Genomic DNA, 14,667 nt, shown 5'->3' with positions numbered 1-14,667 from the left:
GTAAGATGTGTACCTCACGGTCATGAGAAGCTGTAGGTGGTTGTGAGGGGTGATTCAGGCTTGCAAGAAGGAAAAAGGGAAATTTTGGGGAAAAAACCTCCCTTCCTCTCCAGCTTGTTCCATCGTGGCAGAATAAGGAAGTAACTTGAGCATCTGGTCCCTGCTCCACCTGGCAGATGGTGTGCCAGACATGCTCTTACTTGGACCCCCAGCCATCCCTCCTCTGCAGCTCCTGGCAGAAGGCCAGCACTGATAGGCCTGGGCATCTCAGCACTTGGGTCAGGGAACAGGCTGTGTGTGTGTCCTGTGCTCCCCACACCCAGCCAAGGCATTCTGTCAAATGTTGAAAGCTAAGGCACATTTTTTTCTCCTTATGCTGAGACATTCTAAAAATTCCATTTTGCGATAAGCATCTGTAATTCCTCCGCTTGTGCCTTGCATGCAGACATTCCCTCTGGCAGCTTCCTGCCAGCAGCTCACCTGTTTCTCCTCAGCTTGTCAGCTACCATGTGAATATCTGAAGTTTTCAGTCACTTTCAGGTTCTTATTTTGAAATGTCTTTTGGTTAAGAAAGGTCATTACTGTACCTCACACAAACGTTGATCCTGTCCCAAAGTATTTTCTTTTTTGCTAAAGTCATTTTATTTTTTTCTTAGAAAATGGGAAGAAATAGGAGACAATGGCAATTTGTTACTTGTCCATACACAAAGCTCGTGGACAGGCTGAATTGTGACCAGCCTCATATGATAGCCTGTGACTATCATCACATACCTCAGGAAACAACCCGAGAGGTTATCCCCACTCTTCCCTGCCTCCTGCACTGCCTTCCTTCAACAGCATCTTTGCACAGATGAAGTTTAGAGACAGTGAACTGATAATGAAATAGGCTGTGACCTCTGGCTGCACCCAGAGGAGGCTATGGGCACAGGTTGGGCTGTGCTCATTCAGTCATTTCAAATTTTTGTTATGCTACATCATTACCTTGAACGATCACAAGAGCCTCAGCTTTGACAAGCCGCTCTTGTTTCCTAGGCTGTCCAGAAACGCTTTTGAAAAAGCGATATTTACAGTTACTGCTGCACATTTTCCTTTGCATCTTGAGCAGTTTAGAACAATAACAAAGCATGAAACCTACAAACAAATCTTGGGTTTAATTCTCACTGGTGACAGGTGGCAGGATGAGGGGAAATGTCCTCAAGTTGCACCAGGGGAGGTTTAGGTTGGATATCAGGAAAAACTTCTTTACAGAGAGGATTGTTAAGCACTGGAATAGACTCCCCCAGGGAGTCACCACCCCGGGATGTGCTTAAAAACCATTTGTGGTGCTCAGGGACATGATTTAGCAGAGGGTTGTTAGAATTAGGGTAGCATGATTAGGTTGCTGTTGGACTTGATCTTGCAGGCCTTTTCCAACTTGAATGATTCCATGAATTGCCAGGTGAAGTTGTTTGAATTATTATCTCTATTAATCTCAAAAACTGGCTAGGTCTCACTGTTTAATTGTAAGCCCAGCAGGTTTCAGGATGTGAACTGAAGCCCCATGCCTTAAGAGCGAGTTGTTACAAGTAAATTTCAGCTTCTGGAGAGGACAAAAAAGCTAGGGCTTGTTTGAGTCCTGATTTACAGGGTAAAGCCTGAGCGCAGTGAAGGCTCAGAACCTATGAGGCAGAAGAAAACCCAGTATTTCTTATAAATGTGGACTGATCATTTGTGAACATGTGAGATTATCCGTGCTACTGCTTAGGGGAAGACAAAAGAAAATGATAAAATGCCACAGATTTGAAAAGACATCCTTATACTTAAAAACGGCGAGCAGGAGAATGCAAGAAACAATGCTTCTATTTTTCTGACTTGGGAAAAATGCTCTGCGGTTTGATTTGGAAGATGAGGATTTTGTTGATTTACTTCTCCTATTTGTTTAGCTTCCCAGTGTGTGGGCTACAGCACCTTAACTCCTGGGGACACCAAATAGGGGGGTTAAAAGTAACTCTGAGGAAACGTTACCAGCTTGAAGAGAACCTCAGTGATACTCTACCTCTCTGCCTGCCGACTTTTTCTCATCATCAGACACACCTTATCCCACTGATGACACCTGCCAGAGCAACCTCTTTGCATCCAAATCTGCAAAGTTCGTTATGAAGTAACTACCTGGATGTTAATGGATTCCTTTGGGGTGTAATACTAGAATTTGCCAACACAGTACATTCCTTAAAGGAAAAAAAAGAAAAAAAAAAGAAGAAAAAAAAAGAAAAAAGGCTCTTGGGTTTCTGTGGATGATGAAAAGAAGAGAGGTGAAGTGAGACAGACCCTGGAGGCAGTGGAGTGCCACCAGCCTGCCCACAATAGGGACAGTGCTGCCATGGGGGCTGCTGTGATGACAGGAGAGAGCATGTTGACGGCATCACACAGAATGGGGCTGTGAAGGCCAAGTAGATACTTAGCTGTCATTAAAAGCAAACAAACAAAACCAAGGGATTTTGAAGATAAATTGGTGAAGGAATTTCACACACGTGCTATGGGCTGAGAAAATCAAACTGCTGCTTAGATCCAGGAAACTGTCCGCATGTAGCATCAGTACTCCTGGGACAAATGCATCCCTGCACATGAGGCACCAGGAGCTCCAGGTGCTGCCAAGGCCATGATGAGAAATGGATGAGGCAGCCACGTGGCTCAGAAGCAAAATTCAGCCATGGAGCAGATCATTAACGGGATAAGGGCTCATATGTACCAGGACAGAGCATGATGAGCACAGACAGAAGTTGAAAGCACATTAAAAAAAAACCCTGTGGCTACGAGCAAAGGTGGCGCTTCGTGTGCTAGACCTTGTGGAGTGCTCAAGCGTGTAATTGTTGTTACTGTGTTTGGCATTTGCTTGCCAGTTCACTATCAATTATTTTTGACTCCGGAAGAAACTCTGAACTTTGCTGAAGGGGTGAAGCAGCAGGGCAGTCAGGTGAAGCAGCCAGTTCCTCACCTGGGTATAAAGTGGGGCCCATTCACACTGACGTTATGGAGCTGTTCCCATGTACAGTGGTCCTACTAAGAGAGTTATTTGGCTCAGTTCTGCCTTCAGCATGCTTTTGAAATTAGTTCTGCCCATGACTGAGGAATGAGGATCCCAGTTACTGCGCTTGCTTACTCTAACTTTGCCACTGTCTTTGCCTACCATTTGTGCAGTGGTATAACCTGCAGCAACATCTGGTGGCTTTTTCCTAACAGTTTGGCAAATCCCTTTTTGAACAGTTGCCCAGGTATTACTGCCTCACATCTATTTGTGCCAGCTGAACTTGCCACAATACTTCTCGCTACTTCTCTCAAGTAGTCCTGTGCTGCATGAGCATCTTGTCTCTCAGATATGCTCTTCTCAGAGTGATCACAGAACCACAGAATTGCAGGGGTTGGAAGAGATCTCTGGAGTCCAAACCCCTACTCCAGCAGTTCTCCACAGTAGGTTGCACAGGAAAACATCCAGGCAGGTTTTGAGCATGTTCAGAGAAGGAGTCTGCACAACCTTTCTGGGCAGCCTGTGTCAGTGCTCCGTTATTCTTCAAGACAAGTTTTTCCTTGTGTTTGTATAGAGCTTCCTGTGTTTGTACCCACTGCCCCTTGTCCTGTTGCTGGGCACCACCAAAAAGAATCTGGCCCCATGCACTTCATTCCTGCTCTTTATATAATTATATGCATTGATAAGATCCCCTTCAGCCTTCTCTTCTCCAGGCAGAACTGCCCCAGCAATCTCAGCCTTTCCTCATATGGGAGATGCTCCAGGCCCCACACCATCTTTGTGACCCTCTGCTGGACTCTCTTAGCAGTTTCCTCTCTTTCTTGGCCTGGGGAGCCCAGAAGTGGACCCAATACTTCAGATATGGCCTCACCGGGGCAAAGCAGAGGGGCAGAATCACCTCCCTTGCCCCACTGGCCAGGCTCTTTCTAATGGTGAGGACCATAGCGCTTTTTTCTCCTGTTGGTGGATAGAGAACTCCTTGATGGACCAATTGCTCTGGAGATGTGAAACCCTGTAAACAAACAAGATACGTGTAGGTCACCTGTGCATGTCAGGCATCAGCACTTTTCACGCTCACCTTGCATTCTTTCGATGCCGAGTGTTGCCTGCTGTGTGTACTTTCATTCTGGCAAGCTGTAACCACACCATGGTATCTGTGATCCTGTCCCAGCACTGCCTGCTATTGGATCTCCTTCAAGAAGGAACTGTCTTTTTTTTTTTTCGACTGCTTTTGAAGCCTTCTGATTTCTACCCATCTTGCTTGCATGTGAGGAGCCAGACACCAGGATATACGTGTGGTGGTGAATTTTCTGCTACTACTGTGCTTGTACTGGTTAGGTTTCATTTGTGGTGCTGCTGCTGGTGGGCTGGGCTGCTAATGGCTGCGTTTAGCCTTCTGTAGCACGAGTGTTGCTGCAACTGCAAAGCAACCGTTAACTACTGATCATTTCTAGAACTCTAAAATGCGAGGGCTGCTCTGAAAGTAATGCCTCTTATTTTATGATGTTGGCCCACGATATCAGAGAGGATGTCGGCAGTAGAGGCTGAATTTCCCACCAATATTCCAGGACATGCCGTGTGACAGACGGCGGCAGAGGGGCGGTCTGACAGAACGGTGTCTGACACGGAAGTGTGCCCGAAGCCCCAGGCCCGGCCCTGCAGTCCCGGCTGCGGCTCCGCGCGCTGCCGTCTCCGCCAGCGGCCCCGTGCAGCGCTCCGCCCTGCGGGACGCACAGAGCGCGGCTGTTCTGAGCTCTGGGCGCCTTCCTGGAAGGAGGGCCGACAGCCGGCCCTCTCCATCGCACGCCGCCGAGAAGTTCTGTTTTTCTTACGCGGTTTCCCGTCACCGACTTCAGCCCCGGCCCTCGCTCCGTACCGAGCCATCAGAGTGCAGCCGCCCCGAGCCCGGCAGAGGGCCGCTCTGCTCCGCTCCCCTCCTTCCCGCCGCCCCTCCCCGCGGGCGGTGCCGCCGCGGTGCACTGTGGGGGACGTAGTCCCGCGGGCGGAGCCTCCCCGTGGGGCGGCAGAGCGCGCGGACTACAGCTCCCAGCGCGCCGCGCGGCACCGGGCCGGCCGTTCCTTTGAATGATTTCATTGCGGTCGGCGCTCGGGGCGAGTTTCGCGGCGGCGGCAGCGCGGTGCGAGGGGCGCTCCGCAGCGCGGCGCCGCGCCCGTGGATGGCCGCCCGAGCGGGCTCTGCCGGCGGAGGGGGGGCCGTGGCCGGCCGCGGGCCGCGGCGCTGCTAGGAGCGGGGGACGGGCCGCGCGTTCGCCTTTCCACCCGCCGGCTGCGGTGCCCCCGCCGCCGACATGTCGCTGGGCATGGAGGAGGAGGAGTACGCCCGGCTGGTGATGGAGTCGGAGCCCGAGTGGCTGCGGAGCGAGATCAAGCGGCTCTTCCAGGAGCTGGGCGAGACCACCCGCGAGAAGATCCAGGCGGCGGAGTACGGGCTGGCCGTGCTGGAGGAGAAGCAGCAGCTGAAGCAGCAGTACGAGGAGCTGGAGCTGGAGTACGAGACCATCCGCGCCGAGATGGAGCAGCTGAAGGAGGTGAGGCCGGCGGGGAGCGCCGGGCCGGGGCCGAGCCTGAAGGCTGGATGCGGAGGAGGCTCCCCGCCTCTTCGGTCTTGCGGCGGAGGGCCGGGGGGGGGCAGGGCTCGGTGCGGAACGGCTGCATTTGTGCCCAGCCGAAACACAGCGGGCTTCGGTTCGCTCATCTTCACGCGGTTCCGCGCTGGCCGGTTCTTGTCTCGCTGGCGGTGGAGGTGCTGTGTTCTGTTAGGTCTCCTGACACGAGATGTTCGCCGCCCCAAGGACGGCCCGTGCCGCCTGGCTGCGCCGTGTCCGGACCCGCGGGAACCCGCTCGGCGCTCCCTGTGAGCGGCCGCTCCGTGCCCGTGCGGCGCAATCCCGTGGGACTCGCTTGGCTGCCCCTGCCCCGGTTATTTTGGTGACTGTTTCTATGCAAGCAGACCGCGCGCTGCTTCGCAGCTGATGTAGGCCTTGCCTTGTTTGCAAAAGATCTGATACCGCCTAAAACGTGAACTCGCATGGTCGTGTTTGGCCAACGTGATCCGTGTGCTGTTGGTGTTTGGTGCCGCTCACGTCGGTTGGATGTGGATTTGAAGTAACATCAAAATGTGCTGTGTCAAAGGGGAAGTAAATACAAATGGATTTGTACCAATTCAGCTGAACCTGTCAACGCCCTCACTTCCTGCATCCTGTGCATCTGATGGACTCTGTTTAACATAATAAAAGCAGAATAAGCATAAGCAGAGGAGGTTCATTATTTTGAATTAAATGTCTGTACTCTTACTAACCTAATGCAGGCCGAACCTCCCTATTAATTGCAGGGGAATTGGATTAGATGACCCTTAGAGGTCCCTCCCAAATCAAATGGTTCCCTGGCTGATGCCACGTGGAACTGGCTTGTTTCTGGCAGTACAAATATTGGGGGAAACAAGTGTGTTGGCATCATCAGCCCTTGGGAGTAGAGGTGCTGTGTGAAAGATAAGGGAGGCAGAAGCAGTCTTGAAAAGAAGGAGTGATAGAGTTGTGCTGAAATGGGAGGAAAATCAGTGAACCCATTGGTAGTTGGGATGTGGGAACATGGTACTGGGGGAGGCGAGGACACTGGTGTGACCTCACTGAGCTGGAGCCTGAATGCGGGGCGATGCTGGAGTGGCTCAGACACAGGTGATACCTCACTCCCTTGGTTGGCTGTGGGCCCCAATTCTGCTTAAGGCGAGAAATGGCTGGAAGGCAGCTGCTTCTTGTTCTTTTAGAGCTACATTTCAGAGACTTGAGATTTGGGAAGAATTAAAAAAAAAAAAAGACAGGATGAGCAATGATTCATTCTTTTTGCTTTTAGTATTCTGGAGAATTTTGCTTTGTGTGTGCATGTCCTGTTGTACTTAAGTCAAAACCTGGGAGGCAAACAATTCTGGGAACAATGTGAGGACTCTACTAGTCATACTGCACTGGGCAAAACATTGCTCCTCTTGCTTTCTTGTGGTGTTGGGGAGGAATCTGGTCTTCATTAGAACTTGTAAACCTTCAGCAGATACATGAGGTGTCTTGTTAAAGGAGGGGTTTATCTTTGCTGTTTATATAACTTCTTGCTTTTCCCAGGCACACTGAGAGGCACTTTGCACACAGGACTTGCCATATTTGAAGGGATTGTGCCTTAGGTTGCATGGGGTTGCTCCTAGGGAAGGCAAGGGAACTGCTGTCTGGAAGAGGGGTGCTTTCTGTCTCTGGCTTCTTAAACTGGGACTTCATGCATCCTTTTAAAATACAGACATTGCAATCTCCTTAAATCTTGTTCTATTTCTGTCCGCTACATCTAGAGACATCAGTAGGATAAAGCCATGTTATGCATAGACACAGTAAAATTTCCTGTCTTGCTTGGTGTTGTAAATTTGGTTATACTTTAATTTGTTTAATGTTATGAAGCATCCCATATCACAGCCCTGTTCATACCAAAGGTAAATGGGCTCTGAGCGTGGGAACTTTCTAATAGTGGCTGCTGAAAGTACAGGCTTTTCTGCTGCAGCTGTCAGATCTTGCACAACTTTCCAGTCAGCTTCTCCCTTAAGCCCCTGAATCTGTGATTGTGGCAGAATTTCCTTGCTGTAACCTTCACAGTTTTATCCCTTTGATGAGTGTACATGCTATCCTTAGAGCTGGACCCTGTTTAGCAAACCCACCTGCGTGTACACAGTATTTGCCATTCAGGTCATCCTGGTGACAGTGGGTGGCTGTCCTGTCCTTGCACTGAGGCTCTCCACCTCACCAAACTCTTCAGTTGGAGTCCTTAGAGAACTGTAGATTTTTCCCCAAATTTGTACTTCCGCTGCTCAGGTGCTGGCTTGCAGGTTGTACCTCTCAGGGTAATTGTGCCATGTTTCTTCTACTGTTTCCATTTGAGATACCTAGACTGAAGTAGAAACTGTCTTCCCAGGTAAACTTGCTAGTTATTTCAATCCCACGCTTATTTTTGCGAAATGAAATTGATTTCGAACCTTACTAAACATTATGGTTTAGAAATACATTCTTTTTTCCCCCAATTTAGAGAAATCAGATACTGACTCTCAGTGAAATACTACATCACATTGTATGTTGATTGTTTTGATCGTTATTTGCCCCCTGTAGGAGATGAAGCAATAAGGAATTGTTTCTGTAGGCTGTGTTCAGCTAAGAAGTCATCCTGTGAGCCTTTGTCTGTGAGGATGCTAATTGTGTAAATTATAGGGCTGCCTACCTGCCTGAGCCGAGGTTGCTGCACTCACAGGAAAGGTATGTAGGATCAGCTCTTTGTATGCTGTAGCTCAGAGAAGTGATGGGAATTCGTTTATTGGCATCCTGATGATTTGTAGGACAATGTGGCTTGGAAGGTTAGCTTGAAAAAGAGCTTATCTGCTTTGCTTAGTACTTTTGAGTTGCTTTTGAGATGCCAGTTAGATTTACAGTTATTTGGTTAGATATGAAACTGGCTGCTGTCCAAAGCTACTTTCAAATTAGATGGTTATGCAGTATTGGTGATGGTAGACTTGCATTTAAATCCCTCAGAATGCAGGGGCATGATTATGTTATGAATTATTTATTTCTGTAATAATGTAAAAGGGTGCTTGTAGATTGTGTATGTCCTGAAATTTTAAAAGCATGTGTCAGTACATTGCAGTTAATGCCAAGGCTGTGTATGTTTTAAGGGAAGGGGGTGGGTGGGTAGAAAGCTTACAAAGGCAGATAAGAGCGCCGATACAACTGGGGTCCCACTTTTTTCTCTCATACTACTTGCCTTCATCAAAATACAGCCTGCCTTTCTTTAGTTTCCCAACACCTTTTTCTTTTTTTCCCAATACACAACACACATTGTGTGTGGTGACGTGAAGTTGTGCTCTTCAGAAAGCATCAGATGTACCTCGTGTCAAAAGCAGATGCATGGTAGGAGGTTATATAGCAGTCAGAATGTCCGAGTGTACTGTGATGAGCAAGCCAATGCAAAGGTATTGTGAACATTAAACACTTCAGAAGAGTATTGCCAACAGTGTTTTGTTTTTATAGCAAGGAGAAGACAAAGGAAACATGTTAACCAAATCTTTGGTTAACATAAAATATTCTTTGGAGATGACAAAGGAATGCCTGGAGAGAAAGCAGTGAGCTGTACGTGACTGCTTGTTTCTCTGTAGGGTGGCAGTAGCTTTTGTTACTGTTTTTTGCCTTTAAGGATCACGTACTGACTTTGTTCCATGACACAAACTCTTTGTAGAGGGCTCCTGGATAGACTTAGAAGCTGTCTCCGAAAGAAACATGCAAATGAAATCTTGAGCTGCCTCATTGCTCATTAAGATGAAGTGGGGCATGTTTTGCAATGGAGGCGGTACGTGCCCAGGCTGTAATATTTGTGTAGCTTATTTGAATGTATTGCTTGAGTGGAGAGCTCACTCAGGATGGTTCTGCTTTGGTTAATTCACTCACATATGTAACAATTAATGGGATACGTGATACTTCATCCGTGCTGTTTTAACACTTTAACTTATGTATATTTAAAAGTGAAGGAGAAATAACTCTTTTTCCCATTGGAAAAAATGCAGTATACCTTACAGACAGACGTATAAGATAGTTATCAGGTTTATTGACTTCATTTTACCTATTGTGCTGCTGTATTGCTGTGCTCATTTACTGTTTTGGAACAAAGGTGAAGGAAAGTGATGGTTGGGATCAAGTAGTAACAAGCCAGTGGTAGCCTGGGATTCAGTCTTGTGTGCCCACAGTGCAACCCCTGCTCGACCAGGCCTTTTCATGGTAGATGACAATGGTCAGCAGCAATACTTCTATGGCCATGGGCATGGCTCTGCAGGCTCCTCCTGACAAATATTCAGTGGTTAGATTTATTCCCTGTTGAAAGGGAAGGACCTTACCGTTGCATCCAGCCATCTGTTAAAACAGAAGGAGGTAGTGCATAAAATACACGTGTGATTTTTTTGTTTTGTTTTCCCAAATTGACCCTGATAGGCTGTCTGTCATTCTGTCTGTCTGCATGTAAATGTACAATAAGGGACAGCTACAAATCGCTGGGGAGTTCGTTATCAGTTTCGAACATACTGATGGAAAATAGCTAACACATGGACTAGATGGTCTTGTAGGTCCTTTCCAACCTTGTGATTCTATGATTCTACGACATCAGTGAACTTGTGGCTTTGGTGGTGGTTGTTACTTGGACAGACTTGAACACCTGCTCACTTGAAATGGAAGAGAGACCAGAATTGCTGTCTCCGGTGTGAAATTGGACAAACCTGTGGTTGTTGAGGTAAGCAAGGCCATGAAAACCAAACTCCTTATATTTTGATCGATAACAATTGGTTTACATTAAGCATACAGCCACCTACATTTTAATCTGATGTCTGGAGCACTATGGGCACTTGCTGCTGTGTTTTGGAAAAGATACCTTTCTTACATATTACCAAAACAAAGCCTGAAAAGTCGAACATTCCAGTTTTTCCCGCTGTACTGGAAGTGAGCAACCTGTACGGCTTCGTGTTTTCAGCTGCTTTTTCTTTGCCAGTGCTGCTTGATTTGCTCTTCTGAAAGCTTGATTTCCTCACGAGAGTGCCCAACTCCTCCTTGTGCTTTCTGCTGTGAAATACAGGACATGCTACTTTAAACAGAACATCAACAAATGTTTGGGTGAACAGTTGAGAACTTTAGATGAAATTAAATTTAAAAAAGCTTGTTACAGTAGTGGCTTTCCTGATGTTCCTGTAGGCTCAGCTGAGAGCTGGGCCTTGATGAACTGCGAAACTCATGTTTTATTTTTGTTTGTGATGCTTGTCTGTGCCTTGGCCAAGAATGAAGGCTGTCCCTGACCATCCAGCCAACATTCATTTGTTTTGAATTTTCTACAATCGATGACATCCAAGGTTTCACGAGACAAAAGCTTGGCAGCAGCAATCCCTTCTGCTATTTTTTCCCTGGAAGAGCGGCAACATTTGGCATTAGCTGTGCTGGTGGAGGGCATGTGGTGAACTGCACTCAGGAACTGAGGCACATAAGAGCTGAGGCTCTGCAGATTTGGGGCCGTGTGCTGGGCTCAGGGCTGCCGAGCGGCTTTGCTAAGGGCTTGGGTGAACCCAAGGGGGTTCTGATGGGCTGTATGTTCTGTCATCCCTTTTGTACCAGCGGAAGTTTGTTCATCCCTGCTGTGTCAGACCTCCTGCCTGCTGCTGGGAGCCTCCAACCCAGTCACAGCATTTTGCTTCACGGCGGTTTTCTTCAAGCCGCTGTGGCGATCCCTGCAGTTGGCCCATTTCAAATCGCAGCTCCTGCTTGCCATTTCAAACCCTGCTGGAACAAACTCACTAGTTTCAGGGGTGTTAATACCTAATTTATCCCTTTGAGTTGAAGAACATATTTCTTCTAATCTGAAAGAAAATTCTAATGATTTGGAAAATTGCCTGCTTTCCCTTGGAGGGGGAGAGGGGTGGAAACAGTAGTTACAGGGCTGTGCGCTGCCGTGGCGTTAATAGATTCACCATTTCCTCTTTCTCTCTACTGTATGTGAGGTTGTGACTAATCTGTAGCAGTGTGGGGCCGTAAGATGACTTCCAGAGGGTGATTCATCCTCCAGGCATTCATTTGCTCTCTTTCTCTGCATTTGGCAGACTGCAGGGAATGGTTTGTTCAGGTCTGTAACTGAGCAACAGTGGAATATAGCATGGGTTTGAAAGATGATCCACAAAACCTTAGCAGGGGGGAAATGACATAAATAAATGTTGCCATCCGAATGAATGTAGGAGCCTCCATTTTGGAGAGTAGCTGGGTTTAGGTGTAATAGCTGAGAAATGGGGCTTCTTCCTATTTTCTTCTCATTCCAGCCCTTTCCTTCCTTGTGCCCATCTCATGTTTTTCCTCCACTCCGTTCTCCCCCATTGCCTGCCACACCCCGTGTGGGTGCTGCCCCTACACCCTTTCTAGGATGAGCCCAGGGGACAGCTGGCACCCAGAGCTGTCCCCTGCCCTGCCTTGAAGCGGGCAGGCTCATCTCCGGAGATCAGGAGGAGCAGTGAACTGGAGTCCTGCTCATGTACAGAAAGCTGTGCTCAGCTCTGTGTGCTGAGTGCCTGTCCATGAGCTGAATTGGGAATTTTGACCCTATCCCAGCTGGAACCGAGTGCTGGGCTGGATCCGGCTTCTCCTCAGCCTGTGCCGTATTTGGTGCTGGGATGGGGAGCAGCCGTGCCATATTAGGGCCTTCCCAGCTTGTGCAGAAAGAGCGGCATGTCCTGTGGTGCGCTGCACGGCCCTGTGCTGTGCTGCAGTCCTTTGTCTCTGTGATTTTTGTTGTTACCCTTTAATTGGTGCCGGCGCACAGCCCGTGCCGTAGCACGCTTGCGGAGCGGTGCACGGAGTGCTGTGCTGCGGGCAGTGAGGGGTTGTTGCAGGAAATTCACTGGGAGTCTGTCTGCATGTCCTGCCGCGCAGTGCTGAGCAGCTGGCCATGTCAGTTAGCTCTGGTTTCTAGGCAGGAAAGCGTATTGCCTTGATGGATGGTGGATAACTTCTTTCTCCGATATAGGCACCAACTAAACAGACGTTTGAACTGCCCTCTCACCTGCCCACGCCAGCCAGGTTTTATTGCTTCCTACACACAGAGATTTTGTTGCATTGATTTTTAGTCTCTTTTTGAGGTCAGTGCTCGGGGAAGGATGTTTGTTTGGAGCGTGCCCTGTTATAAGGAGGCGGGATGCACTGCAGCTTCATCCCAGGGTGTTTTCCTGCCAGCATTCCCGCTCAGCTCACTTTGGTGGCACTGCCATGAAGCATTTGTTTGTAATCAAGAACGGGTTAAAACCAAACAGCTGCTGTTTAAAAATCTGGAGACCATTTTTTAACATAAATCACCTCTCTTGACGTGAGGAATGGTGATTGATTTCTTTGTGTCCAGCCCAAATTTTATCTCTCAGGTTTGTAGTCTTGTATATAATATAACATGTCATGTCAATAACAGTGATATAACAAGAGCTGTAACTTTTTCCCTCCTCGAATACTTTTTTTTTTTTTCCATGTGATTCTGTTTTCTCTTCCAACGTCTGTGATTCAATCTTTGCCATTTCCCATTGCGGAAGTCCTTTTCACACACTTGGTGCTGATTTTCATTGTGTCACTCAGCATTGTGGGGATATTCTCTTGCACCTTACAGCTGCGCTGGTAGCACAGGGCTTTAAAAACACAATTTGCATTTTGAATACAGCAACATTTTTAGTGTGACCAAATGTGTAAGAAAATGCAAACCACCTTCTGTCCACCTTCTGAAGCATCAGTGCTTTAAGAAGGCTTTGACCTGGCCTTGTCCTCCAGAAAATACCCTGGTTTTCTTTTCTCCCAATGACAATGGAGTGATAAGCTTTGTAATCTTAAATAAATCTGAGCGCTCTGGCCTTTGCCAGCCAGCTTTCTGCTCCTTCCTAACAATATGGATGGTCGTTCTAAAATCTGAATGGCTGCTTGGCTTCTGAGATGAATGAGGTCCTGTCTTGTAAAAATCTGTCTCCTGTACATAACAAGTAAGTCTGGTGACAAAGTGGGATCTTTAGCATACTCTATAGCCACCTTAAATTGACATCTAACATCTAAATAGTGCAAATGAATTAACTTCAGATGTGTGAAAAGCAGAATGTTTTGTTAAATTCGATATCCCTTTGCTAAGCCAGGTTTATTTAGCATGGCTTGTGTTTGTGTGGAGCTTTTTTTTTCTGTTGGGGAAAAAGTTAAGATAAAGAAGATTGTGGCTTGGATTATTACACTGCATTTATTTTTAGTTTTGTGATACAATTTCTTTCCATCTGTATTTTGAATAAGAATTTTATTTTGAATCCAAACTTCTTGGATTGTTGTATCATTGATTCAATCCATAATCACTTTGGCAAACATTGCTGTTTTTTTTTTTTTTTCCAGTCTGCTTGTGCTAGGATATAATGGTTGTTTCCCTCCTGGCATTTCTGCAATGGGAGCTGATTCAAATGGGCACGAAGGCACTCATCTCTCCCCTCATGTCAATTGCAAAGATCACAATGAGCTAGTGAGAGCAGAATTGTAATGCATTTTTTCTAATTATTAGTAAGATTTCTCCAACATCTGGTTATTCAGTTGTGACAAGATCCTCTGGGACCTCAGTGAGAATAGGGACCATTCCAGCAGGACTGACTCACAGGTGAGTTAAGAAAGCACTGCCAGAAAAGCTGTCTGAAGCAAGAGGGAATTATTAGCACACGGAAGACATCTTTTCTGCCACGTGCTGGGCTTGTACTGGATGTGCAGAGCAGGTCTGTGCCCTTACTTGTGTAGGAAACCCGTTGAGGAAAGAGACAACTCCTGGTGTAGTCTTGGAAACAGTTTTCCTTAGGCAAAGTCTTGTCTTTCTGTGCTGAATATATACTGGTAGTATTGCCAGAGTTAAATGCCAAAATACCAGGAATTGTGCCTATTAAGTAAAAAAAAAATATATATATATATATGTGCCTATAGTCTTTGGAGCTCAGAGTAGAGGCAGAAGTGAAGAATTTGCTTGGTTTGTTTCTCTGTGCAGCCACAAAGGCTAGAAACTCCCTGAGCTGCCCCAGCATTTTCTCTTTTTATCTGGAATAGGAAAAATTCCACGACTCC

At 47.2% G+C, this 14,667-nt stretch overlaps 1 protein-coding gene and 1 long non-coding RNA gene across 4 annotated transcripts in view; one reads left to right on the top strand and one right to left on the bottom strand.

The window, feature by feature from the left end:
* Positions 1-2,711: 2,711 nt before the first annotated feature.
* Positions 2,712-5,018, bottom strand: LOC146543407 (uncharacterized). The gene is made up of 2 exons (XR_014886425.1): positions 4,083-5,018; positions 2,712-4,016 (listed from the first exon to the last, which is right to left on the bottom strand). It is a non-coding gene; the product is annotated as an uncharacterized LOC146543407 (long non-coding RNA).
* Positions 5,019-5,089: 71 nt separating this feature from the next.
* The window catches only part of BICD2 (BICD cargo adaptor 2), a 79,311-nt gene continuing 69,733 nt past the window's right edge, over positions 5,090-14,667 (top strand). For 2 of the 3 annotated variants that reach the window (XM_085236052.1, XM_085236051.1), the window contains exon 1: positions 5,091-5,553. In XM_085236052.1, the coding sequence (XP_085092178.1) occupies positions 5,314-5,553 (240 nt within the window). In that variant the 5' untranslated portion in view covers positions 5,091-5,313. Of the gene's footprint in view, positions 5,554-14,667 lie in introns of all 3 variants that reach the window. The other variant, XM_085236050.1, reaches the window with a different exon arrangement.

The sequence above is a fragment of the Meleagris gallopavo genome, chromosome 14 (assembly GCF_905368555.1).
Source record: "Meleagris gallopavo chromosome 14, MGAL_WU_HG_1.1, whole genome shotgun sequence".
Taxonomy (NCBI): domain Eukaryota; kingdom Metazoa; phylum Chordata; class Aves; order Galliformes; family Phasianidae; genus Meleagris; species Meleagris gallopavo.
This window is presented reverse-complemented; position numbering and strand designations above follow the sequence as displayed.